This window comes from Delphinus delphis, chromosome 15 (assembly GCF_949987515.2).
Source record: "Delphinus delphis chromosome 15, mDelDel1.2, whole genome shotgun sequence".
In the NCBI taxonomy this organism is placed as follows: domain Eukaryota; kingdom Metazoa; phylum Chordata; class Mammalia; order Artiodactyla; family Delphinidae; genus Delphinus; species Delphinus delphis.
Window position 1 is genome coordinate 86,011,444 of NC_082697.1, and position 24,995 is coordinate 86,036,438.

At 43.3% G+C, this 24,995-nt stretch overlaps 1 protein-coding gene across 2 annotated transcripts in view; it reads left to right on the forward strand.

Annotated features, from left to right (window-relative positions):
* GNA12 (G protein subunit alpha 12) overlaps positions 1-24,995 on the forward strand; it is a 117,453-nt gene that overhangs the window by 32,734 nt on the left and 59,724 nt on the right. For both annotated transcript variants that reach the window (XR_009522177.1, XM_060032526.1), the window contains exon 2: positions 18,041-18,256. Coding sequence is in view for 1 of the 2 variants with exons in the window: in XM_060032526.1 (XP_059888509.1) it covers positions 18,041-18,256 (216 nt within the window). In the remaining variant the exon portion in view is untranslated. The remainder of the gene's footprint in view (positions 1-18,040; positions 18,257-24,995) is intronic.

The following is a 24,995-nucleotide window of genomic DNA, read 5'->3' on the forward strand; positions in this document are numbered from 1 at the left end:
CAGTGCTTCCGGCCTTTGGGACACACCCCCCATATGCCAAGCCCGGGGCCTTCAGGCTTGGGCTTTCAGTAAGGCTGTGCTCTCTTTCAAATTCTAATCTCTTTTGGTTGTAGAGGATGGAGTCCCATCACTTGACTACACAAGAAGTCTCTTTCTTCCGATTCTGCACCTACTGTCGACAAAGGCTGAGCTGCTGCCTCGTGTCCCTGTGAAGGAGATCTTCCCTGGGGCCCCAATTCCCCAGTTTTTTCTTCTTATCTTTCCAGCGACTGCTAGGATCTGTTGTTTGGGATCCAACTTCTTCTTCTTCTTCTTCTTAGGATCCTAAGTTCCTCCTAAAGGAAATGATATGGTTATTATTATTACTTCTGTTATTTTACCCATTGCAGCAAACCCTGGAAATTTAAGCTAGATATTTCACAAGAGATCCCTTCCGCTCCTGGGGTTGATCCCTTTCTAATGTCAGAACTTCTCCCTACAAGAAAGTGATCGTATTTATTGTATCCGTTGACTAGGAGAAGGCATCGTACTGGAAGGCTGCTTCAGATTCAGTATGCTTTTAAAGAATTACTTGTATCTTATTAACCAGAAAAGCATCAGTATGCTTTTAAAAGAAGTAAAAAAAAGGACAGTTAAAAAAAAATGTAGGGATGTTTTCCATAGTTTTCTCCTATAAATTTCATTATTTACCTCTAAAAATTAGACCAAAAATCCAATCAGAATCAATTCATGTTGTGGGTAAATATTGAAAGTTTTTTCCCAATGATGCTAGCACATTTCAAATCATTTTGAAAAGGTTGTATTAAAATGTTGTTTTCCTTTAAAAAAAAAAGTAATATACATATATGTGAAAATTGCTTCTACTTAAACTGTCACTTTGCAGATTTAATGTACTTGTTACTGTAAATTAAGCTGTCTCTTTGGTTGAACTTCTCCTTTAAACAGGCTTTTCTTTTATCTTTGACATATGAAAAGGAGATAGTTTTAAAAGGAATTTTCCAGACCTGTTATATAACTGAATTGCTTTCAAATAAAGTATGGGCCGGTATTAGTGTATTAACCTCAATAATGATTCCTCATGTGGTGAGATGTCCAGGGAGAAATAAATTGAAATGACTAATGATGTTTGGTTCGTGTACTATCTGACCAATTTTGGTACAAGGCAAATCTAATTGTTAATATACAATATCTCTTGCTTCAGATATTCCTCGCTGCAGACTGGGAGGTAGAAAGGATTGTTCCCCTTGTTTAGCGGATGAAGAACCTGAGATCTGTGTGTTTATCCTGTCCACATCTGTAGATCCGTGGGCGGGGACTGGACATAACGGGAGTGTGCAAAGCAGACACAGGAGTCTTCCTCTGGGGCCTTGCGCTCCAGTGGGGGAGAAATATTATAAACCAGATAAACGAGTAAACTGTCAGGTACACTAGCTGGCTAGCAGCAAGTGCTCGAGACAGAAGCGCGGAAGGGATGGGAAGGGTAGGTATGGGGTGGGAGCAGGTGGAGGAGAAGATGGCCAGGGAAGGCCTTGCTAAGCTGACATCTGAGTAAGACTCACAGGAGACAGCAGTGAGTTGTGTGGATATCTAGGGCAGGAGGGTTGCAGGCATCAAGAACCAGAAGTGCAAAGACCCCGAGGCTGAAGCACGGTGGCCACGTGACTGGCGTGGAGCAGGCAGGAGGGATGGGGTCAGAGAAGTGACAGCGCCAGATCAGGCCTTCTGGGCTTTTCCTCTGATGAGAGAGGGTTTGGGCAGAGAGTGCTGTGAACTGACTTATTTCGAGAACAGACTGATGGGGACAAGTGTAGACACGAGGAGACCAATTAGAAGATTCGCAGTGATCCAGGTGAGAGATGACGGTGGCTAGGCCAAAGCGATAGCCAAGGGAGTGGCAGTAAATGGTCAAGTTCTAGCCCTGTTCTGAAGGTGGCACTGGGGTACTTGCTGACAGCTGGGCAATGAGGCAGGGGTGGTGGTTGTCACCCCGTGCTGCAGGCCCCTCCTGTGGGCGTGTGGCCCGGCTCTGTCCAGCACAGGCCCTCGCGACCCCTGTGAGTGTTGGCCTCCCGGGGTGGCCGCCGTGGGTGCCAGCCTGCAGGGGGAGGCACAGGCTCCAAGGGCAAGTAGGTCTCTCGGCCCCTGCCTTGGCGACCCGCAGAGAGTCCTGAAGTCACTTTCTCAAAGGCACAGAGGTGGCAGAGCCTGTGTCCTGCCGAGTCTACTGCTGAACTGTGCTGCCGTGTGTGCGCGACGTGCCGGTGTTAGAGGCCACAGCGCGGCTTGTCCACGTTGGTACGAGTGAGAGGAAATGCACGAACACGAAATACGTATTGAAAGTTGTGGAGACCAACTCTCCGCTCTCTGTAAGTGCTAATTAAGGCATAAATTAAGATTTTCATTTTCTGCTCCTTAAACTACTACTGGTCCATCGCACAGAGAGGTTCTGAAGAGCAGGATCAAGGAAAGGGCCCAAATAGCAGTAGAGCTTTCAGGCACCTCGACCTCGTTTCACTGCACTCCTCCGCGGGGCACGAAAGCGGGCGTGTCGTTTTTTAAGTGCTCTCTTTAGTGAGCTGAATAGCTGCCCTTCTCTCTGCGATGACCCATTCTGCTCAATTCCTAAGACTTGATTTGCTTGAAATGCTGCAGTGTCGAAGCAGTTCGGTGCAAGTCTACCTAACGCTGACATGTCCAAGTGTGTTTTCGGTGCTGTTTATGTTACCGTTGAGTTTTATTGTGTGGCATAGTAATTGAATTCTGCAGTAGTCATTTTATCATCTTTTAACTTTTCTGTAGTCAGTCTTTGAGCCAGCTTCAGATGGGAGAGGTGGGGACAGTGAACAAGCCGACATGTTGTCCAGGCTATTTTTTCCCCTCTTACGCCTTCTCTTAAGGCCTCATTATTTCTAGGGATTTCTGTTTATGTAGACACAAATTGATGTTAACTCTCTCATCAAATTCAAGGCTCTCCTGATTTGGAAACTTCTCCTAAGAACTCGGGCTAAATGTTTTGAATTCTTCTTTATGCCTTGATGTAAAATGTTTGATTGGAAGTGTTGACTGATCCACATTCTCTGATTGGAAGTGAGAGACTTTAGACATCACACATGCTTGGGAAAGTCAAGCATTTTTATTAGTAATGGTTACTCTATTATTATCTTCTCCATTATTTTAGTGAACTAATTTTATTTATCATTCATTTATTTTATTAACTTATTTAGCTTATTATTAATGTTATTAGTAGGACTTAGAGGGGAAAATGAATACTTATATAAAAGCTTATGTGAAATATAGAAGGCACATGTCTATTAATTTTCTGTTTTTTTCCCCTAACTCTTTGTTGTCAGTATACACACACGCACGCATGCGTGTATGCACACCCTAAATTTGCTTCATTTTCAGTTGCTAATTATTGTGATTTCTCATGGAGCTATGGTTTGAGAGTGTGACTGGCTAAATATTACTGGAGGACAATTTTAGCAAAGCAAACAGACGAATTTAAAAAAAAAAACTTGGGGAAAATGAAGAGTTACCAAATGTAAGTGTGTAAATTAGTACAGCCTTTCTGGAGGGCAGCTTAGTGATATTTACCAGACTCCTCAGAATGTGTCCATACTCCGACCCGGCAGTTCCACTTCTAGGAATCTGTCAAGGAGGAGAGTCAGGTATGTGCAGATATGGCTGTACCAGGGAGTCCCTGACGTGTGTTCACACTTCCCATGCATTGGAAACAATTCAGGTGTTCAGCAATGGGGCATCAGTTTAATTCTAGTACATCCCAGTATTGGATTGCTATGCAACAATTACAAACCTCTGTGTTTTGAAATACTTAATGACATGGGGAAATGTTTGATATATTGCTTGAAGTGTTTTTAAAGGTTTATAAAATGCCTATACACACGAAGAGAATTTATATACAGAATGATACAGATAACATTCTAAGATGTTAACAAAATTTATTTTTAGTTAGTGATATTTTAGAGGATTTAATTATCTTTTTTATGCATTTCTATGTTTCCTCTATTTTCTACACTAAAAATATTTTCGTAATCAGAAAGAAACAAATTCCATTTTAAGAAATGTGCCCATAAGCAATGCTGTCCAACAGAGATGTAACGTGAGCCACACGTGTACTTCAGCCACAGTAAGGAAGGCAAAAGACACACAAACATAATTTTAATAATATATCTTCATAATCTAAACTACCCAAAATGTTATACTTTCAACATGTCATCAATACTAAAAGATACAATACATTTATCTTTTCATAGTCAGTCTCTGAAATCCAGTATGTATTTATAACGCATCTGAATTCAGACTGGCCACCTTCCACTGCTCACCAGACACAGGTGGCTGGGGGCCTCCCTGTTGGACAGAGCGGCCACAGGCTCTTCTATTCTGTGCCAAGATAATGTATATGAGGTTTTTTACTGTTTGGAAATCAAAGTAGAATCTGAACTTGCTGAATTTCCTCTGATTTAACCAGGCGTGCAACATATATCCCATAGTTCTAGATTTAATTACTGCTTTAAAAACAAAAATTCTGGAGAATAACAGAAACACTGCGTCCATGGAAGGTCAATGCAGATGGTTCTAGCCTCAGTGCCTGCTGTCAACTGTGTGAAAAACAGCGAATAGGGCAACTTCCACCTCCTGCCTCTTTCTTTGCTCCCTTATCTCCCCAGCCACACCCGTAGAGGAAGAGAATATAGATGAAAGAACACTAGCCTGAGCCTGAATCACCCTCAGTGGCTGGGTGATTGAGCTTCCATTTTCTACTCTGTAAAATGGGCACAATACTACATACCTCTCATGGTCACAAAGATGAAGTGAGCTAATACACACGCATACCCCCATCCATGTATATCTTTCCGTATATCAGCATATCTGTCTAAACTGAAATGGGAATTCAATGAAGCACTTACCTTTACTATTTACAGTTTATTCAGATATTTACCACTGTATTTTATTTTTTTAATTCTTGCTAAATTATTTCACAATGTGAGTCCCAACTTGAATTTTGAAAACCCTGAACTAGCACATTAAGCTGTGTTATCTGTTTGTAGCGTTTGCAGGAATCTTTTCCCCTTGGAGTGATAGTTAGTATTTACTTATTCTCAAGTTTCTTTAATATTTTCTGTACATAACAGGAAGGCTTCACTTCCCCTCGTACCACAGTTTGTCTTTATAACGTTTAGTGAATCATTTAGTCAGGCAGCTTCCAGTGCTCACGCACCTGGAAGAGTGGATGAGAGACAGGTTGGTTGGTTTGCGGCGCCAGGAGATGACTTCACAAGGCTCCAGTCAGCTGGCTCTTGAGTTCTGAAATTGAGTGTGGATTTTCACATTCCAGTTTAGGAGATCTGAGGAATTCTGAACTGATGCGGAATTCCTTTCTTTTTTTTTTTAAACTTCTAGGAGAACCAACCTTTTCTAGGCAGCAAAAAAGAGCTAATGGTGCTTCTCCGGGCACTTCCTACACCTAGAATTTTTCTTGCACTTCCATCTATTTCCTGAAAATTTTGCCTTGGATTTCCCATTGTCCCGTTAAATTTAATTTGTCATAAACTCACCCAAATCTCACCCCTCCCGAGCCATCCCGTGCTCTCCGCTTTTAGATCTCCCTGTGTGTCACCTCCGTAGGCGAGAGCCTCAGCGTGCCTGCTGAGCGCCCTCCCCACCTGCAGTTGCTCCTTCCCTGATCTCGTTCTGCTCCTTCCCAGAGCCTTGATTGCTCCCTGCTTCTTACAGAGGAAATTCCAGACTTCTTAGCTTGTCACAGTCTGGCTTTAACCTGCTCCTCTCACTGATGTGACGTTTCTGACTGTCCCAAGACCTTTCATCTACCCCAGATGGTGGTGTTTACCTCTGGCCTGTGCTTTCAGTGCTCTGCCCCACTCCTGTGATAGTATTGGAAGCTCGGAGCAGGCGCCATATCGAGCACCTCTTTGGCCTTTCCCCCGTTGCCTGGCACTTTTCTTTGCCAGACAGCCTTCAGTCTGGCTGCAGGGAGACCTCTGTAGGTGGCTTTCCTGGAGAGGGGGCGTGGTGAGGGACAGTCTGTTCTATGAGAGCAATGCATTTGTTCCCAAAGCTCACAGGAGGAAGAGGTGTAGTGGGGACAGGACCCTGGCCCGGGAGGCCGTCCAGCTCTGTGTCATAGAAATGATGGCGCTCTGGTGACTGGGTTGCTGCTTGCCACATCCCCTTCCTCGCTTTTTCTCCGACCTCTAAATTAGAAGGTAGCCTCCACTCCAGCCTCAGAGAGAAACTGAGAGGAGCCGTCTGCCCTTGCTTGCTGGACTCATTAACTTAAAGAAATGTATCCTGTTTACATTTCTGGCAGCATTTCTTTTATTTGGATGCTGGCCAAAGGCAAACAACTCAGCCTAGTGGGTTTAAAAAACAACAAAAACAGAGCTTTCCAAGTACATATGCTGTTATCTAATTGGGTGAACATGCAAAACCTTAACATTTTCTTCATGTAACTTTCATTCTGTAGAGAAAGCTCATTTGATCTACTAGCGTTTTACATCTTTCTTAGCTTTAGTATTTATTGTGGGAAGAGTTTAGTAAGGAATGACTAATCTGAAAAGATTTGGTTTGATTAGGGGCTAAACTAACAAAATCTATTTTGAAACGAGTTAACAGGATTTGCAGTTTTTGGTCTTCATCCAGTAAAACCGAACACACACACACACACACACACACACACACACAAATCTACATCCCCAGCAGACAGGGAAGCTATTCTTTGACTAAAAGTTTAAATTGCTGGATTTATAAGTTGTCTTAAAAATGTGTTCTTTGAGCAGAAGCAAGAAGAACTACAATTCTGCCACCTGTGGAAGGAAAACCACATTCACAGAAAGATAGACAAAATGAAAAGGCAGAGGACTTTGTACCAGATGAAGGAACAAGGTAAAACCCCAGAAAAACAACTAAATGAAGTGGAGATAGGCAACCTTCCAGAAAAAGAATTCATAATAATGATAGTGAAGATGATCCAGCACCTCGGAAAAAGAATGGAGGCAAAGATGGAGAAGATGCAAGAAATGATTAACAAAAACGTAGAAGAATTAAAGAACAAACAAACAGAGATGAACAGTACAATAACTGAAACGAAAAATACACTAGAAGGGGGGCTTCCCCAGTGGCCCAGTGGTTGAGAGTCCACCTGCCAATGCAGGGGACACAAGTTCATGCCCCAGTCTGGGAAGATCCCACATGCCATGGAGTGGCTAGGCCCCTGAGCCATGGCCGCTGAGCCTGCGTGTCCGGAGCCTGTGCTCCACAACGGGAGAGGACACAATAGTGAGAGGCCTGCGTACCGCAAAAAAAACACAAAAAAACACTAGAAGGAATCAGTAGCAGAATAACTGAGGCAGAAGAACAGATAAGTGACCTGGAAGACAGAATGGTGGAATTCACTGCCACGGAACACAATAAAGAAAAAGAATGAAAAAAAATGAAGACGGCTTAAGAGACCTTCGGGACAACATTAAACACAACAGCATTCGCATTATAGAAGTCCCAGAAGGAGAAGAGAGAAAGGACCTGAGAAAATATTTGAAGAGATTATAGTCGAAAACTTCCCTAACATGGGAAACGAAATAGCCACCCAAGTCCAGGAAGCGCAAAGAGTCCCAGACAGGAGAAACCCAAGGAGAAACACGCGGAGACACATAGTAATCAAATTGACAAAAATGAAAGACAAAGAAAAATTATTGAAAACGACAAGGGAAAAATGACAACATACAAGGGAACTCCCATAAGGTTAATAGCAGATTTCTCTGCAGAAACTACAAGCCAGAAGGGACTGGCACGATATATTTAAAGTGATGCAAGAGAAGAACGTACAACCAAGATTACTCTAGCCAGCAAGGATCTCATCCAGATTCGACGGAGAAATCAAAAGATTTACAGACAAGCAAAAGCTAAGAGAATTCAGCATCACCAAACCAGCTCTACAATAAATGCTAAAGGAACTTCTCTAAGTGGGAAACACAAGAGGAGAAAAGGACCTACAAAAACAAACGCATAACAATTAAGAAAATGGTAATAGGAACATAAATATTAATAATTACCTTAAACGTGAATGGATTAAATGCTCCAACCAAAAGACACAGGCTTGCTGAATGGATACAAAAACAAGACCCATATGCTGTCTACAAGAGACCCACTTCAGACCTAGGGACACATACAGACTGAAAGTGAGGGGATGGAAAAAAATACTCCATGCACACGGAAATCAAAAGGAAGCTGGAGTAGCAATACTCATATCAGATAAAATAGACTTTAAAATAAAGAATGTTACAAGAGACAAGGAAGGACACTACATAATGATCAAGGGATCAATCCAAGAAGAAGATATAACAATTATAAACATATATGCACTCAACATAGGAGCACATCAACACATAAGGCAACTGCTAACAGCTATGAAAGAGGAAATCGACAGTAACACAATAATAGTGGGGGACTTTAGCACCTCACTTACACTAATGGACAGATCATCCAGACAGAAAATTAATAAGGAAACACAAGCTTTAAATGACACAACAGACCAGATAGATTTAATTGATACTTATAGGACATTCCATCCCAAAACAGCAGATTACACTTTCATCTCAAGTGCACATGGAACATTCTCCAGGATAGATCACATCTTTGGTCACAAATCAAGCCTTGGTAAATTTAAGAAAATTGAAATCACATCAAGCATCTCTTCCAACCACAATGCTATGAGATTAGAAATCAATTACAGGGAAAAAACCGTAAAAAACACAAACACATGGAGACTAAACAATGTGTTACTAAATAACCAAGAGATCACTAAATAAATCAAAGAGGAAATCAAAAATTACCTGAGACAAATGACAATGAAAACACAACGATCCAAAACCTATGGGATGCAGCAAAAGCAGTTCTAAGAGGGAAGTTTACAGCAATACAAGCCTACCTCAACAAACAAGAAAAATCTCAAATAATCTAACCTTACACCTAAAGAAACTAGAGAAAGAAGAACAAAAAAACCCTAAAGTTAGTAGAAGAAAAGAAATAATAAAGATCAGAGCAGAAATAGATGAAAGAGAAACAAAGAAAACAATAGCAAAGATCAATAAAACTAAAAGCTGGTTCTTTGAGAAGATAAACAAAATTGATAAACATGTAGCCAGACTCATCAAGAAAAAGAGGGAGGGGCTTCCCTGGTGGTGCAGTGGTTGAGAGTCCGCCTGCCGATGCGGGGGATACGGGTTTGTGCCCCGGTACAGGAAGATCCAACATGCCGCGGAGCGGCTGGGCCCGTGACCCGTGGCTCCTGGGCCTGCGCATCCAGAGCCTGTTCTCTGCAATGGGAGAGGCCACAGCGGTGAGAGGCCCGTGTACCGCAAAAAAAAAAAAAAAGAAAAAGAGGGAGAGGACTCAAATCAATAAAATTAGAAATGAAAAGGAGAAGTTACAACGGACACCGCAGAAATACAAAGCATCATGAGAGATTACTACAAGCAACTATATGTCAATAAAATGGACAACCTGGAAGAAACGGACAAGTTCTTAGAAAGGTATAACCTTCCAAGACTGAACCACGAAGAAATAGAAAATATGAACAGACCAATCACAAATAATAAAATTGAAACGGTGATTAAAAATCTTCCAACAGGGCTTCCCTGGTGGCACAGTGGTTGAGAGTCCGCTTGCCGATGCGGGGGACGCAGGTTCGTGCCCTGGCCCAGGAAGATCCCACATGGCATGGAGCGGCTGGGCCCATGAGCCATGGCCGCTGAGCCTGCGCGTCCGGAGCCTGTGCTCCGCAACAGGAGAGGCCACGACAGTGAGAGGCCCGTGTACTGCAAAAAAAAAAAAAAAAACTTCCAACAAACAGAAGTCCAGGACCAGATGGCTTCACAGGTGAATTCTATCAAACATTTAGAGAAGAGCTAACACCCATGCTTCTCACTCTTCCAAAAAATTGCAGAGGAAGGAACACTCCCAAACTCATTCTGTGAGATCACTATTGCCCTGATACCAAAACCAGACAAAGATACTACAAAAAATGAAAAATACAGACCAATATCACTGATGAATATAGATGCAAAAATCCTCAACAAAATACTAGCAAACAGAATCCACCAACACATTAAAAAGATCATACACCATGATGAAGTGGGATTTATCCCAGGGATGCAAGGATTCTTACTATATATACGCGAATCAATCAATGTGATACACCATATTAACAAATTGAAGAATAAAAACCATATGATCATCTCAATAGATGCAGAAACAGATTTTGACAAAATTCAACACCTATTTATGATAAAAACTCTCCAGAAAGTGGGCATAGAGGGAACCTACCTCAACATAATAAAGGCCACATACGACAAACCCACAGCAAACATCATTCTCAATGGTGAAAAACTGAAAGCATTTCCTCTAAGATCAGGAACAAGACAAGGATGTCCACTCTCGCCACTATTATTCAACATAGTTTTGGAAGTCCTAGCCACAGCAATCAGAGAAGAAAAAGAAATAAAAGGAATACAAGTTGGAAAAGAAGAAGTAAAAATGTCACTGTTTGCAGATGACATGATACTATACGTAGAGAATCCTAAAGATGCCACCAGAAAACTACTAGATCTAATCAATGAATTTGGTAAAGTTGCAGGATACAAAATTAATGCACAGAAATCTCTTGCATCCTATACACTAACAACGAAAGATCAGAAAGAGAAGTTAAGGAAACAATCCCATTCACCACTGCAACAAAAAGAATAAAATACCTAGGAATAAACCTAGCTAAGGAGGTAAAAGACTTGTACTCATAAAACTATAAGACACTGATGAAAGAAATCAAAGATGACACAAACAGATGGAGAGATATACCATGTTCTTGGATTGGAATAATCAATACTGTGAAAATGTCTATACTACCCAAAGCAATCTACAGATTCAGTGCAATCCCTATCAAATTACCAGTGGCATTTTTTACAGGATTAGAACAAAAAAATCTTAAACTTTGTATGGAGACACAAAAGACCCCGAATAGCCAAAGCAGTCTTGAGGGGAGAAAAATGGAGCTGGAGGAATCAGACTCCCTGACTTCAGACTATATTACAAACCTACAGTAATCAAGACAGTATGGTACTGGCACAAAAACAGAAATATAGATCAATGGAACAGGATAGAAAGCCCAGAGATATACCCACGCACCTATGGTCAACTAATCTATGACAGAGGAGGCAAGGATATACAATGGAGAAAAGACGGTCTCTTCAATAAGTGGTGCTGGGAAAACTGAACAGCTACATGTAAAAGAATGAAATTAGAACACTCCCTAACACCATACACAAAAATAAACTCAAAATGGATTAGAGACCTAAATGTAAGACCAGACACTATAAAATCTTAGAGGAAAACATAGGAAGAACACTCTTTGACATAAACCACAGCAAGATCTTTTTTGATCCACCTCCTAGAGCAATGGAAATAAAAACAAAAATAAATGGGACCTAATGAAACTTAAAAGTTTTTGCAAAGCAAAGGAAACTACAAACAAGACAAAAGGACAACCCTCAGAATGGGAGGAAGTATTTGCAAACAAATCAATGGACAAAGGATTAATCTGCAAAATAAACAGCTCATGCAGCTCAATATTGAAAAAACAAACAACCCAATCAAAAAATGGGCAGAAGACCTAAATAGACATTTCTCCGAAGAAGACATACAGATGGCCAAGAAGCACATGAAAAGCTGCTCAACATCACTAATTATTAGAGAAATGCAAATCAAAACTACAATGAGGTATCACCTCACACCAGTTAGAATGGGCATCATCAGAAAATCTACAAACAACAAATGCTGGAGAGGGTGTGGAGATAAGGGAACCCTCTTGCGCTGTTGGTGGGAATGTAAATTGATACAGCCACCATGGAGAACAGTATGGACGTTCCTTAAAAAACTAAACATAGAATTACCATATGACCCAGCAATCCCACTACTGGGCATATACCCAGAGAAAACCGTAATTCAAAAAGACACGTGCACCCCAATGTTCATTGCAGCACTATTTACAATAGCCAGGTCATGGCAGCAGCCTAAATGCCCATCAATAGATGAATGGATTAAGAAGATGTGGTACATATATACAATGGAATATTACTCAGCCATAAAAAGGAACGAAATTGGGTCATTTGTAGAGACGTGGATGCATCTGGAGACTGTCATACAGAGTGAAGTAAGTCAGAAGGAGAAAAACAAATATCGTATATTAACGCATATATGTAGAACCTAGAAAAATAGTATAGATGAACCAGTTTGCAGGGCAGAAATAGAGACACAGATGTAGAGAACATATGTATGGACACCAAGAGGGGAAAGTGGCGGTGGGGTGGAGGTGGTGGGATGAATTGGGAGATTGGGGTTAACATATATACACTAATATGTATAAAATAGATATCTAATAAGAACCTACTGTATAAAAAAATAAACTAAAATTCAAAAAAATGTGTTCTTTCAACAGTCTAAAGTGTTACATAGTATTGAGATGAAGTCATCAATCTGCTTAATACTTTAACTGTTTATATTTGGGCAACTGAATAAAAGTGCATGGTTATTGAAAAAATTAATACTTCAGTAACACTGTTACTGAAAGAAGGGCTTTTTAAATAGCCATTACTGAGACTTCAGTAAATTGTTTTCTGCCTTAGTTTTTTCTTTTGTGAGTATATATGGATTTTAGAATTGTCCTGGCCTTTGTGTTTTAGGAAGTTGGTTTTTTATTGAAAAAGGATGGGGCAAGATGTTTTATTATTCTGTTATGCTTGCTGTATTAGTATTTTTTAAGACTTAGCAACTCTATATCATGATGGGGATATATATAACTATCATTTCTGCAAAATACAGTGAATGTAACATTTCCAAAGACCTTAAGCTCCCGCTGAAAAGGAGGAAAAAGCGGACTCAGATTTTAAGCAGATGTCCCAGAGTAGAAAAGTTCCGTAGAGCTCAGCTTTGAGATTCAGAACAAAGTTAACAGAGAGTAGTTTTTGGCTAGAATAATTTAAAATAAGGGCAAAAGAGAGATCTTTTTTTCTTGATGCCCTTTCCCTCCAAATGAAGTGAGCAAGATATAGAAAATGGACTATAGCTCACTGGTAGAATTCAAAGTTGGTCAGCAGTTTTGCCAATTTCCCTGAATTTCTAAAAAGGAGAAATAAGGAGCCTTTTCTTCGTGTTTGGGTGAAGTTAATCTGGACCAGTTCCAGCTTGCCTGGGTGGCAGTGTGCAGTGGGAACACAGGCTGCTTTTGGATACACCGGGCTTTTTTAAGCCAAACCTATGTTCACCCCAGTAATTAGGGCAGGCCTGGTCTGTGCAGCATTGAAAGCAGTCTTGGTAAACGACGGCTCAGGCTTCTAAAGGCCTGTTTGGTTCCCTGCCTTTGCCTCCAACATCAATTCCCGAGGGAGTAGAGACTCGCTTTAACCCATGAGTGAGGCTGTGTGTGCTCCTTGGGAAGTAAACTTTTTAACTCATAAACAGAGCACTGGAAAGATAGCTCTTGTGTCAAGTCGGAGGTGCTGCATTTGAGTCGTGCGGGCAGAGCCATCATGAATGGTAGGTGTGTTGGCTGCCTGACTCGGGGGCAGGTGGGGCTGAAGTCCTGACCCAGCTCCTTGTCGAGCCTGCGGGAACCTTCCTGTGATTCACACAAAGGTGCTGTGACCCTTTGCCTAGAAGCTCACCAGAGAAATCGCTTCTCCTTTCTCTGTGCTCGGATGCTTGCTGTTGCGCGTAATGTGGAGAATGTGAAGCATCTTTGTCTCCATGGTTCTGGAACATTTTAACTATTGTCCTCTGGGGCGGTGGGGGAGTCGGGGTGATGTCGCCAGAGAGAGTGCAGGAATGGGTGGAGGAGGGGACAGGGAGGAAGGAGAGCTGAGGATTGATTTGAGTCCTGTTTCCCTTCTGGGTCGGTTCTGATGCACTGTTGCCACTTGTTGAAATTATTCGGCACTTAGGGTTTTCTGAGCCTCACCTCTTCCTACCAGTCTCTCTTCCTTTGGCCTCTAGTAATCTTCCCTTTCCACACCATGTCATTGGAACATATATCGCTGTAATTGCTAGTTAACTTTTTTTTTACTTTTATTTTGAAATAATTATAGGTTCACAGGAAATTTCCCCTAGTGGTTACATTTTATGTATCCATAGTGCAATATCAAAACCAGGAGACTGACATTGGTACAATGTATGTGTGGGATTCTGAGACTAACTATCACCTGCGTAGTTTTGTGTAACCAGCGCTGCTTATCAAGATACAGAACTGCCCCGTCACCACAGAGATCCCCCTCCCCTCTCTAGTCACACTCACCCTCTTTCCTCTACCAGCCCTAATCCCTAGCAGCCACTAATTTTGTTTTCCATCCCTGTGATTTTTTCACTTCAAGAATATTATATAAATGGAATCACATAGTATGTGACCTTTGAGAGCCATCTAAGTTGTGTGCTTTAGTAGTTCGTTCCTTTTCATTGCTGAATAGTATTCCATGGTGCAGAGGTACCACAGTCGAACCATTTGTTTTATTGAAGTACATCTGGGTTGTTTCTCGTTTGTGGCCATTGTGAATAAAGCTGCTGTGAACATTCCTGCACAGGTTTTTGTGTGGACATAAATTTTCATTCCTCTGGGATAAATGCCCAGGAGTGAGGTTGCTGGGTTGTATGTTAAGCGTATGTTGAATTTTTTTAAGAAACTGAAAAACGATTTTCTAGAGTGGTTGTCCCATTTTACATGTGCACCAGCAGTGTGTTAGAGATCACAGATCTCTGCACTTGTTGTCACTGCTTTTTGTTTTCGCTGTTTTAATAGACGTGTAGTGATGTCTCATCACAGTCTTAGTGTGCTTTTCCCCGATGGCCGGTGAACTTGGACATCCTGTTTTTCACCTGCTTACTTGCTGTGTGTGTGCTCTCTGGTGAAACAACTCTTCATGCCTTTGTCCACTTTCCAACTGGATTGTTTGTTTAACTATTGAGTTTTGAGCATTCTTTGTATATTCTAAATATGAGTCCTTTGTCAGATATGTGGTTGGCAGATATTTTCTACCAGTCACTAGCTTGTTTTTTCATTTTATTAAGAGAGTCTTTTGCAAAGCAAAAGCTTTAATTTTGATGTAGTCCAGTTTATCGATATTTTCCTTTTATGAACCATGCATTTTGTGTCATGTCTAAGGACTGTTCGCCAAGTTGTAGGTCCTGAAGTTTTCCTCCTATGCTGTAGTTTTACGTTTTGAGTCAATTTTGTATAACGTGTGAGGTTTAGGCCAAGGTTTTGGTTTTTTTCGTTTCCTTTGCTTATGGATATCCAATTCCTCCAACATCATTTATTGAAAAGGCTACTCTTTATTTAATTGCTTTTGGGTCTTCAAAACAATCAATTGACCATACTTATGTGGGACCATCTCTGGGTTTTCTGTTATGTTCCATTGATCTATGTGTCTAGTCCTTCACCAATACTTCATAGTCTTGCTCACTGTAGCTATGTAATAAATCTGGAAATTGGATTCCTCCCCCTTAATTTTTCTTTTTCACAATTGTTTTAGTTAATCCAGTGCCTTTCCATATAAATTTTAGAATAGTTATATCTATATCTATATCCATAAAAGATTTTGCTGGGATTTTATAGAAATTGTTAGGCCTGTATATCAATTTGGAGGGAATTGACATCATTATTATGTTGACGCTTCCAATCCATGAACATGGTATGTCCCTCCATTTATTAGATCTTTGAATTCTTTCATCAACACATTTCTTTCATCAACACATTTTATAGTTTTCAGCATACACATCCTGTACATGTTTTGTTAGATTTATACCTAAGTGTTTCATTTTTGTGTGATTATTAATAGTATTACATTTTAAATTTCAATTTGCATATGTTAATTGCTAGTATATAGAAAGCCAGGTGACTTTTGTAGGTTGATTTTTATATCCTATATCCTTGCTGAATTAACTTGAATTCTAGGAGTTTCTTTGGTATATTCCTTTGGATTTTCTACGTAGACCATCATTTCATCTGTAAATAGGCTTAGTTTTATTTATTTTCTCTCTAATCCATGTACCTTATATTTCCTTCCTTCACCTTACCACACTGGCTAGAACCATGCAGAATAGCAGTGATAAAAGTGGGCATCCTTGTCTTGTTCTCATTCTTAGAGGGAAGCATTCAGTCTTTCACCATTGATTTTGATGTTAGCTGAGAGGTTTTGCCCGTGTTCTTTATGAAGTTAAAGAAGTTCTCTATTCCTAGTTTTCTGGGAGTTTTTATTATTAGTGGGTGTTGATTTTTTAATTTATTTATTTATTTTTTGCGGTACGCGGGCCTCTCACTGTTGTGGCCTCTCCCGTTGCGGAGCACAGGCTCCGGACGCGCAGGCTCAGCGGCCATGGCTCACGGGCACAGCCGCTCCGCGGCATGTGGGCTATTCCCGGACCGGGGCACAAAACCGTGTCCCCTGCATCTGCAGGCGGACTCTTAACCACTGCGCCACCAGGGAAGCCCAATGGGTGTTAATTTTTTTAATCCACATATCTGTCTCCCTAGCCAGATTCTGAGCGTCCAGCGCTCGGACATTGCTTCATAAGCATTTTCTTTTCCCACAGTGCCTATCTCAGGGCTTCGCCCCAGGGAAGCATTAAACAAGTTTGTGGATCAGAAGGACAGGCCATGGCCACCAGTGGCAGATGGGCATATGGACCCTGAGGAGGGAGCTCACAGGAACATCTCTAACCAGGCAGTCCAGGTCCCTGGGTCTGGAGGGGAGACTGTAGCTAGCTTCTGGTCACCGTTACCACTCACCTTGGTGGTTCAAGGCAGGTGCTACAGCAGAGGCAGGCAGCACGGACTCGTCTCCTTTGCCCTGGTTTGGGGTAAACCGTCGAGCTGCACACTGTCAGTGGGCGATTGTATGTTACGTGACTTATACTCCAAAAGGCTGTTCTTTGTTTTGAAAACAGCGAGTACCAGCTGGGCAGTGGTGTCCTGCCGCCCTCTGCGCTAGGGGACAGGGCACTGCTGTCCATCGCCCCAGGCCCCCAGCCACTCGGAGCCAGCCAAGGCCTTTCCAGGTAGGGAGGGGCCCTTTTGCTCTGGCTCATCCAGTACTGATGCTGCCAGGGAGTGTTCAGGGGCTCCAGTCTGGAGAACTTAGAAACTTCCTCAGATGCTGTGTTGCTAACTTTGAAGTACTCACCTGAGAAAGATGGAATAGACCTACTTCCTTCCTGCCCAGGGAGGCAGTTTTCACCACGACAGTATTTTCCACAATTTGGCCACTTTCCCTAATACTATTTTAGTTTAGGCTGTTTCTCTGTCCCCTTGACCCTGTCAGTGAGGTAAGGAAAAGGCAGAAAATCCTAACTTTATTTTTAACAGTGAGGAAATAAGCAAATCAATGAAAAATAGTTTCTCATCATCGCAAATCTAGAATGTGATCCCCCAGCTCCTGTTTTCAGTGGGCGGGCCTCTTGACTTGTGTCCATTTCGGTCTGTTTCCATCTCATGACTGCCTGTGTGTTTACGCTCCCCACTCCTTTGAAGTTGGGATGAGCAGCGTCTCCTCTGGTGTTGAGGAGCTGCCAGACTTCAGTGATGATGACAGCTGTAGTGCTACAGTTGTAGTTGTCTTAAAACACTGTCTCTTTCACTGACGTGGTTCACGCTTCATTTGCAAATGTCACTTTGCTGAGTTTGTTGCCGCTTCTTCCCCATTCAATTTTCTGCCTTCCGGGACCTTTTCAAACGAGTGACAGCAAAGGGCAGGCCTGTGATGTGATCTGTGTGTCCATCTGTCTTAATACAGTTACATTCCTGGGAGCAAGACATTCATGCCAGGACAAAACAAACCAAGAGACAAGTCCTGGTTGCAGCTTGTGAGTTTTCTGCTGTATGACGATTAATGCCCACATCGAGGTCCTCTGTTGTGATTTCGCCTTTGCAGCACAGTGAAATCCTTTGATTTCTTTTCTTTCCTAGGGCTCAAGGGTTCTGGTTGATGCACGAGACAAGCTTGGTATTCCTTGGCAGTATTCCGAAAATGAGAAGCACGGGATGTTCCTCATGGCCTTTGAGAACAAAGCGGGGCTGCCCGTGGAGCCTGCCACCTTTCAGCTGTACGTACCTGCTCTGAGCGCGCTCTGGAGGGATTCTGGCATCAGGGAAGCTTTCAGCCGGAGGAGCGAGTTTCAGCTGGTGAGTGAGCCCTCTGTCTGGACTACACGACTGTGTTCTTGACCTTTGGTAGAATTTCCTTTAAAAACTGTAAAAGTACGGGCAAGCTGTAAATTGCTCTAAACCCTGATATTTAAGAACAGAAACACATAACAGAGGCTAATTAAGCTATCTAAATGGTTTGAGAGGAACAAAATTAATTAACTCAGACTAGATAAATGTTTCTGTCCAAGGAATATGAAGGATTCTTAAAATAGTCAAGATTGGTGTAACTCAAGGAACTCACATTTTCTAGATCTTGTTCATAGTAGGAAATGAATGTGTCCTTAGGAGAACTTTCCAGCTGTGAAGTATGGGTCCTGCCTGGCAAATCATGAATGTTTTCAGATCTATGCCTGGGAAGCTAACCTGAACCCTTCCAAGTTGTCCCCTTAGGATTCTTTCCTTTTATTTTAAGGTCTGAAAGTTTCACACAGCCTTGTCATCTTTGTCACTTAGCTTCATTTAGGATATGAGTCTTTAAACAGAAAATTTGGGGTGTTTAGCCTATTTGCATTCTGGTTTTTTCCTAAGTATCCTTCAACATTGACTGCATATGAAGATGAGTATCATATTTCTCCTATAACTAGAATAGATGTGCCCGGCTGATATAAATACACCCCCTGGGGGGTGTCCAGAAATCACACTGACCTTCACATCCCTTTGCCCCTGAGAAACAGGTTCCCAAGTTTTAAGTCACCGGCCCCTTGCCTTTCTTTATGGTGTTGCCATACTATGTATTTATTTTTAAAAAAGTCTTGAGTTTTCCCTGTTTTCAAACTTTACATAAATGGTTTCATCCTGTATGTATTCTTCCGTGACTTGCAGTTTTCACCCAGTATTTTGAAATTTATTCATGCAGTGCATGTGGCTGTGGTCCTTTCATGTTCGCTGCTGTCTGCTACCCTGTTGTGTGGACGTACTCGCGTGCATCCGTTCTCTCGTGCGTATACTTTGGAATCGTTTTCCATGTTTTGCTATTACAGACAAATTCACTGCGCTCTCTCCCGTGCGCCCCCAGGTGCACGTGTTCAGGGGCCTCCAGGACATCTACCAAGGAGGGGAATTGGCCAGTTGTAAGGCATATATGCCTCCAAATAGACAAGATATGTCACATTATTTTCCAAAGTGATTATACCAATTGTGCTTCTGCCAGCAGCACAGAGCTCCTGTTGCTCTCATCCTTGCCAGTCTTTGGTGTTATCAGACTTCAAAAATTTTTAAGAATCTCCTTTTAGCCGAAGGAGCCAAGGTATGCTCTATTTTTATAGTATCTCCTTAGGGTTTAATTGACGTTTCCCAGACTTATTGGCTGTATGTGTTTCCTCTTCTGGGAAATGCCTATTCATGTCTTTTGCCAGTTTTTTACTAGTGAGTTATGTGTATTTTTCTCATTTATTTGTGGGGTTCTGCACAGTCTGCCTGGTAATCCTCTCAGTTCAGCTTCCATGTACTCTTCACCTGATCTCCCCTGATGCTCACATCTTACACAATCGTAGCACACTCGTCAAAAGCGGGAAACTGACGTTGGTACGGTACTGTTAATTAACCCGTAGACCTCATTCAGGTTTAACCGCTTTTCCTCCAAAAGCCCTTCTTATAAGGCAGGATCGGGCTCCGGACGCCACCCTGCATTTAGTCCTTGTTTCTCCTGAGCCTGCTGTCAGTGACAGCCCCTCGGTCTCTCCTGGGTTTTCATGACCTTGACACATTGGAAGAGCACCAGTCAGTCATTTTGTAGAATGTCCCTATTTCGGTTTGTCTGGTGTTTTCTCATCATTAGAACGAGATGATGCGTTTTTTGGCAAGGAAACCACTGAAGTGATGTGTCTGCTCAGAGCATCCTGTCAGGGGTACACGCTCTCGATATGTCCAGTTCCTGGCGATGTGAGCCTTGATTACTCGGTTAACAGGGTGTTTGCCAGGTTTCTCCACTATAAAGTTACTACTGTCTCTGTAACATAAATATTTGGGGGAGATACTTTGCAACTATGCAAATACCCTGTTTCTCTGCAAGCTTTTGCCCACTAATCTTACTGTCCATCGGTGGATCTGAAGGATGACATTTTTATAACTCTTTCATTTTCACATTCATTCTCAAGTTAAGTTTAAAAATTAAAGTGAAAGAGTCAGATGAACTAGAAGACAGAGTTGCCATAGAAAGGAAATTTTAATCTTCTAAAGGACAGGAATATCAGAAACAGGGAGGGAATGCACAATATCTAAGTGTGAAATCGTGGTTTAAGTCTCCCCTTCCCCCTCCGCCCCAATAGACTCACATGGTCTGGGGAAGAAGATTCTAGTGTCTTCAGAGCTTGGTTGGAAATTGCTGTTATCAATTGAGAATTTACCAAAGAAGGAAATATAAACGTCCTGAGCTGAATATTTGCAAGTAGTGTTTAACAGCGTGGTGGGATGGTTTTGTGAGACTTGTGCGTTCGCCGTTCTCGGTGGTGCGCAGTGTTTTGGAGCAAGAAGGGCCCTCCTGGCTGGTACACGGAGCCCTTGGCTCGCTACACATGGGGAAATAAGCCCAAAGGTCATGGCTTCCCAAGGCCCTATCTTTTTTTTTTTTTTTTTCAACCGTGGCATGCAGGAATCTTTGTTCCCTGACCAGGCATTGAACCCGTGCCCCGTACAGTGGAATCGCAGAGTCTTAACCACTGGACCACCAGAGAAGTCCCCAGGGCCCTGTCTTCTTAGCAATCACTATGAGGAACTCGGGCCTAAAAGGCCAGTCTGCTTATTTCTTTCTCTAGTCACTTACTAGTTAAGCATTTCTGGGGCACCTACTGTGTGCGAGGCACTGTGCAGTATGCTGGGGACATGGCAGGGAGTAAGGCCAAAAGTGAGCCTGTCTCCAGAGAGCCTTTGCTCTGGACCTGAAGCTGGCGAGTGATTAGGGGGCGGTTGGCTCCAGGTGGGTCCGTCATCCCATCGTTTTGATCTTACGCTTCAAACAGCCCGACTTTGTGAGGGTGTGGTTACCTGACAAGTGTTCACATGTTGTGTGCTTTTGAACTGCGATGACCGAAAGCAGACATGGAGCTGCTGATTTTGTTTATTGGAGGGTAGGTGTGTGAGTGTCTGTTATTCTGATGTTTCGTACTTTTCTATATTTTTATTTAAAAAAATTATAGAGCATCTTGTTAACTCCATGGACAGTAGGCCCTTAGTAGGCTTTATGTCAAGATAGACAGTTGCAACCTAAGCGTCTTAACATGGTGTGGTCAGTTTTCTCTTCAGATCCTTTGCTTAGTGTCAGAAACCTTTCCAGGGTGATGTTTCAGCAACTAGTTTTGTTACCTTTCTTCCCTCCCCAGGCGACGGAACTCTTAGAGCCTCTGACAGTCTCTCAGTGGAGACCCAGCCGCCGTGAGACCTGCTGTCAGCCTGGTGTTAGACGCCGCCTGTTTCCTCTGCTCCCTCGGTTTTCCTTGCCATTCCAGGCAGAGGCAGAAACAAAAAGGGGAAGAAGAAAGGCAGTGTCTGGTGACTGCCTTGTGAGGGCCTTTCCTCCTCAGAGGGGTCTCTCCCTGTCCCGAAAAGGAGAAGCCTTGCCCTTCTCACAAGTCACCTGTTCCTGCATAGTCACTGATGTTGACTGCCGTTTAGACACAGGACTCGATAGCACTTCTCTGGCGTCATAAAAAAGAAAGGAAGATAACCTTGCTATGTTAGACCTTATCTTTTAAAACACATTTGAGGAAGACAAGCACACTCAAAGAGAAGTTTTTGTCCTAAGTATAAGTCACATAAATATCATCTACTTACATGCCCTTTCTCCAGTAAGAGAATTTCGAACTTGTTAAACACATCTGGCAAATTATCATTAACTAACGTGCTTATGATACAGCACATGGATAGTAGTTCCGTGATCTGCTTTCTGTTACATACGCCTTTTAACCTGGGGTCTAGTTCTGGAATGGTGCCGCAGGGGGACCGCTGCTCTTTCGTGTGTGTGTAAGTCCTGCACTGATAGTGACTGGGAACTTGTACATCATGGTCCTCCTTGCCGGGCGGTGTGGTGGGTGCTCTTCCCGTGAGCCTTTTCTGTGTGCTGGGCACTCTGCCAAGGTCGAGTGCAGTGTCCTCACAGAGCTGGTAAGACAGATGTCCAAACAAACAGCTGGAATAAAGTGTGCCGAGAAGTATAACAGGAATATCCAGCTACATCAGGCATAAAGGGAAAAGGTAGGCAATCCCACCTGGCAGGAGGAGTGGGGAGATGTTTTTGGAGGAGATCCTCTCAAGATTAGGTAGGAACGAACCAGGGGCACGGTTGGGAGTGAGGTGGCAGGGGGAGCCTCGCCAGGGAGCTGCAGAGCTCCGCGCAGCCCGAGCAGCGGTGCTGCCCCAGGAGAGGCCGCCCAGGCCGGTCGGCAGGCTTTGGTATGCAGGGAACAGCTCTCCCACTCAAACTGCCTTAATGATAAGGGACTCGGTTGGCTAAGTGCGGGGCTGGGGGTGAGGCGGGAGCTTTACGTGTGGTTTGCGCTGCTTCTCCGCGCTTTTCGTGCCTCTGCCCCTCCTCTGCCAGGTCAGTTCTGGCCTGGCTGCCCCTGAGCAAGGCCTCGGCAGTGCCCGCCACCTCCCGGAGCAGAGGGGTCCCGTGCAGGGAGATGCTGTCCAGGGCTGCCGAGGCCTGGGTGAGTCTCCACCCCTCACCCTCCTGCCGCGGGCACGTGGTCTGCAGGCAGCACAGCGGGGGTGGGGGGTTGACCACGCGGGCCACACCGAGCAGCTGGGAGTCACCTGTAAGCAGAGGGGCCAGTGAGGGGTGTAAAGAGAGAGGAGCAGACCCGATTGCCAGTGCTTCCAGAAACCTCTGTCGGTAGCACGTACGATGGGCTGAAGGGGGGCAGACTGGAGGCGAAGGCCATGGGGGGCTCCTGTAGGAGTCCGGTTAAGGGCCTGTGAACTTGGACCTGGGCAGGAGGGGTTCCCTTAGCCTTAGGCCTTAGTCTTAGGATTTACCGCTCCTGGTTCTTTGCATAACTCTTTGCTTGTTATCTAGTTAATCGTCCTCTTCATCATCGTCGTGCCTTCCAAACATGCCGTGTGAGCAGGGAAAATCAGTAGGTACAGAGCTGCCGGGATAAACGGAACCAGTTTTTGCTTTTCACAATTGTACTCTTGAAATTGCAGCCCAGCAGCTGCATTTAACAGCTTACTGTTCCTGTGGGTTCCGTGTGTCTTTTCTTAGAGGATTGGCCAGTTACAGGGTTGTTTGGTACCTCTGCTCGAGTCCTCACCTAACTTCCTCTTGTCCGATTACGAGCTTGGCATTCGCTTGTTCAGAAGCTTGGGGGACTTGCCGCAGATGAATGCTCAGCACACATGCAGAGTACAGTTTGTTCTCTCCTCGGATGCTTTTTGCTTCACACTTGGATATTAAAAAAAAGTTCAGTGTATTGTGAATCGTTTTTTACTTCCTTCCGGTTCCTATTTCAAAGTGGCAGGGCCTTGTGCTCTCTTGAAAATGTCTCCATCCTCTTGGCTTTGGAAGATGGAGCTGGAGGCTCAGTTCAGAGGAGGGAGTTTCTGTTGATGGCACAGTGTTTCTTGATTTCTGGAAGTCAAGTGATTCTGCTAATTACAGAGGTTTCTTTTTTCTGTAGTGTTTGGAATTGAGTCTTTGTAACACTACCAGAGATGGCTAAATTGCTAGAAAAGGCTCGCTCTCAGGCTGAATTTTAGATGTAGAGGAGAGATCCATCGCGGTTGTGTGTGTGTGTGCTGCTGCGTTAGAACCAGTTGGGTGTGAGGGTTTAAGAGGAACATTACCCTGCGGCGAAGTGAGTAACGTGCTAACTACAAGAAGAATCACCAGAATTACCCGCCTAGTTCCTGACATAAAATCCACGTGTTGGGCTCAATTTTTGTAATGTCTGGGGCTTCGGAATTACTCCGGGTTTATTGCATCAGCTCACGGAGGCATGGTCCACATTGTCAGCATGGCCTGTGGTCTTTGCCCACCCCTCACCCGATGGATGTGCCTTTTAAGGGCTGGAGAACCGTGGTTTACAGGTTCTCAGGCTTGGAATGCTTCTTTGGTGAAGCTCTGGGATAAAGTAGTGCCCAGAATTCTCCTTTGCATTCGTGAAACAAACATCAGGTTGTGCTGTGTGGCGCTTACACCTTTTTAGAAAAAAAAAAGAATGAACCAGTCACTTTCCAGAAAGGCCTGACACCCCAGGTTAATGTTCCTTTGGTAACTTGCCTGTGCTTTTGATAGTATTATTTTAATTGGGTTTCAAAATTCTTTCCCTGAGCTTTCTTAGTAAGGAAGTTTCTGAGGCGCTAGAGGGCAGGGCTAGATGGAAGATGGGGTGATTTGCAGCCACAGTAACTTTTTGTAACTTTCTTTGAGTCCACATGAAACAAAGTGACATATAGTGAACAGGCAATTTGGGGCATTTTCTGTGCCCAGTCCCCTGTCCTTCTATGAAAGGAATCTACTCTATAATGGCTTGGTGGTTACTTTCAGCAACTTGAGGAACAGTGTCATGGTAGCTGGTTGACTAGGAATAAGTCCTGAAGTAGCAGCATGTTTGGCAAGTGACAGGTGACACCCGAGTGCTATTTGGGGGTAGCAGTGCCGTGAGAGTCTAGAGGTCTCTCTGCCAGTCTTGAGTGTTTCCCAGGTCCACCCCTTGTTCGTTGTAATCCTTTTGCTTCTTCCTCTTTTCTCTGCTATTAAGATATCCTATCTCTTGAT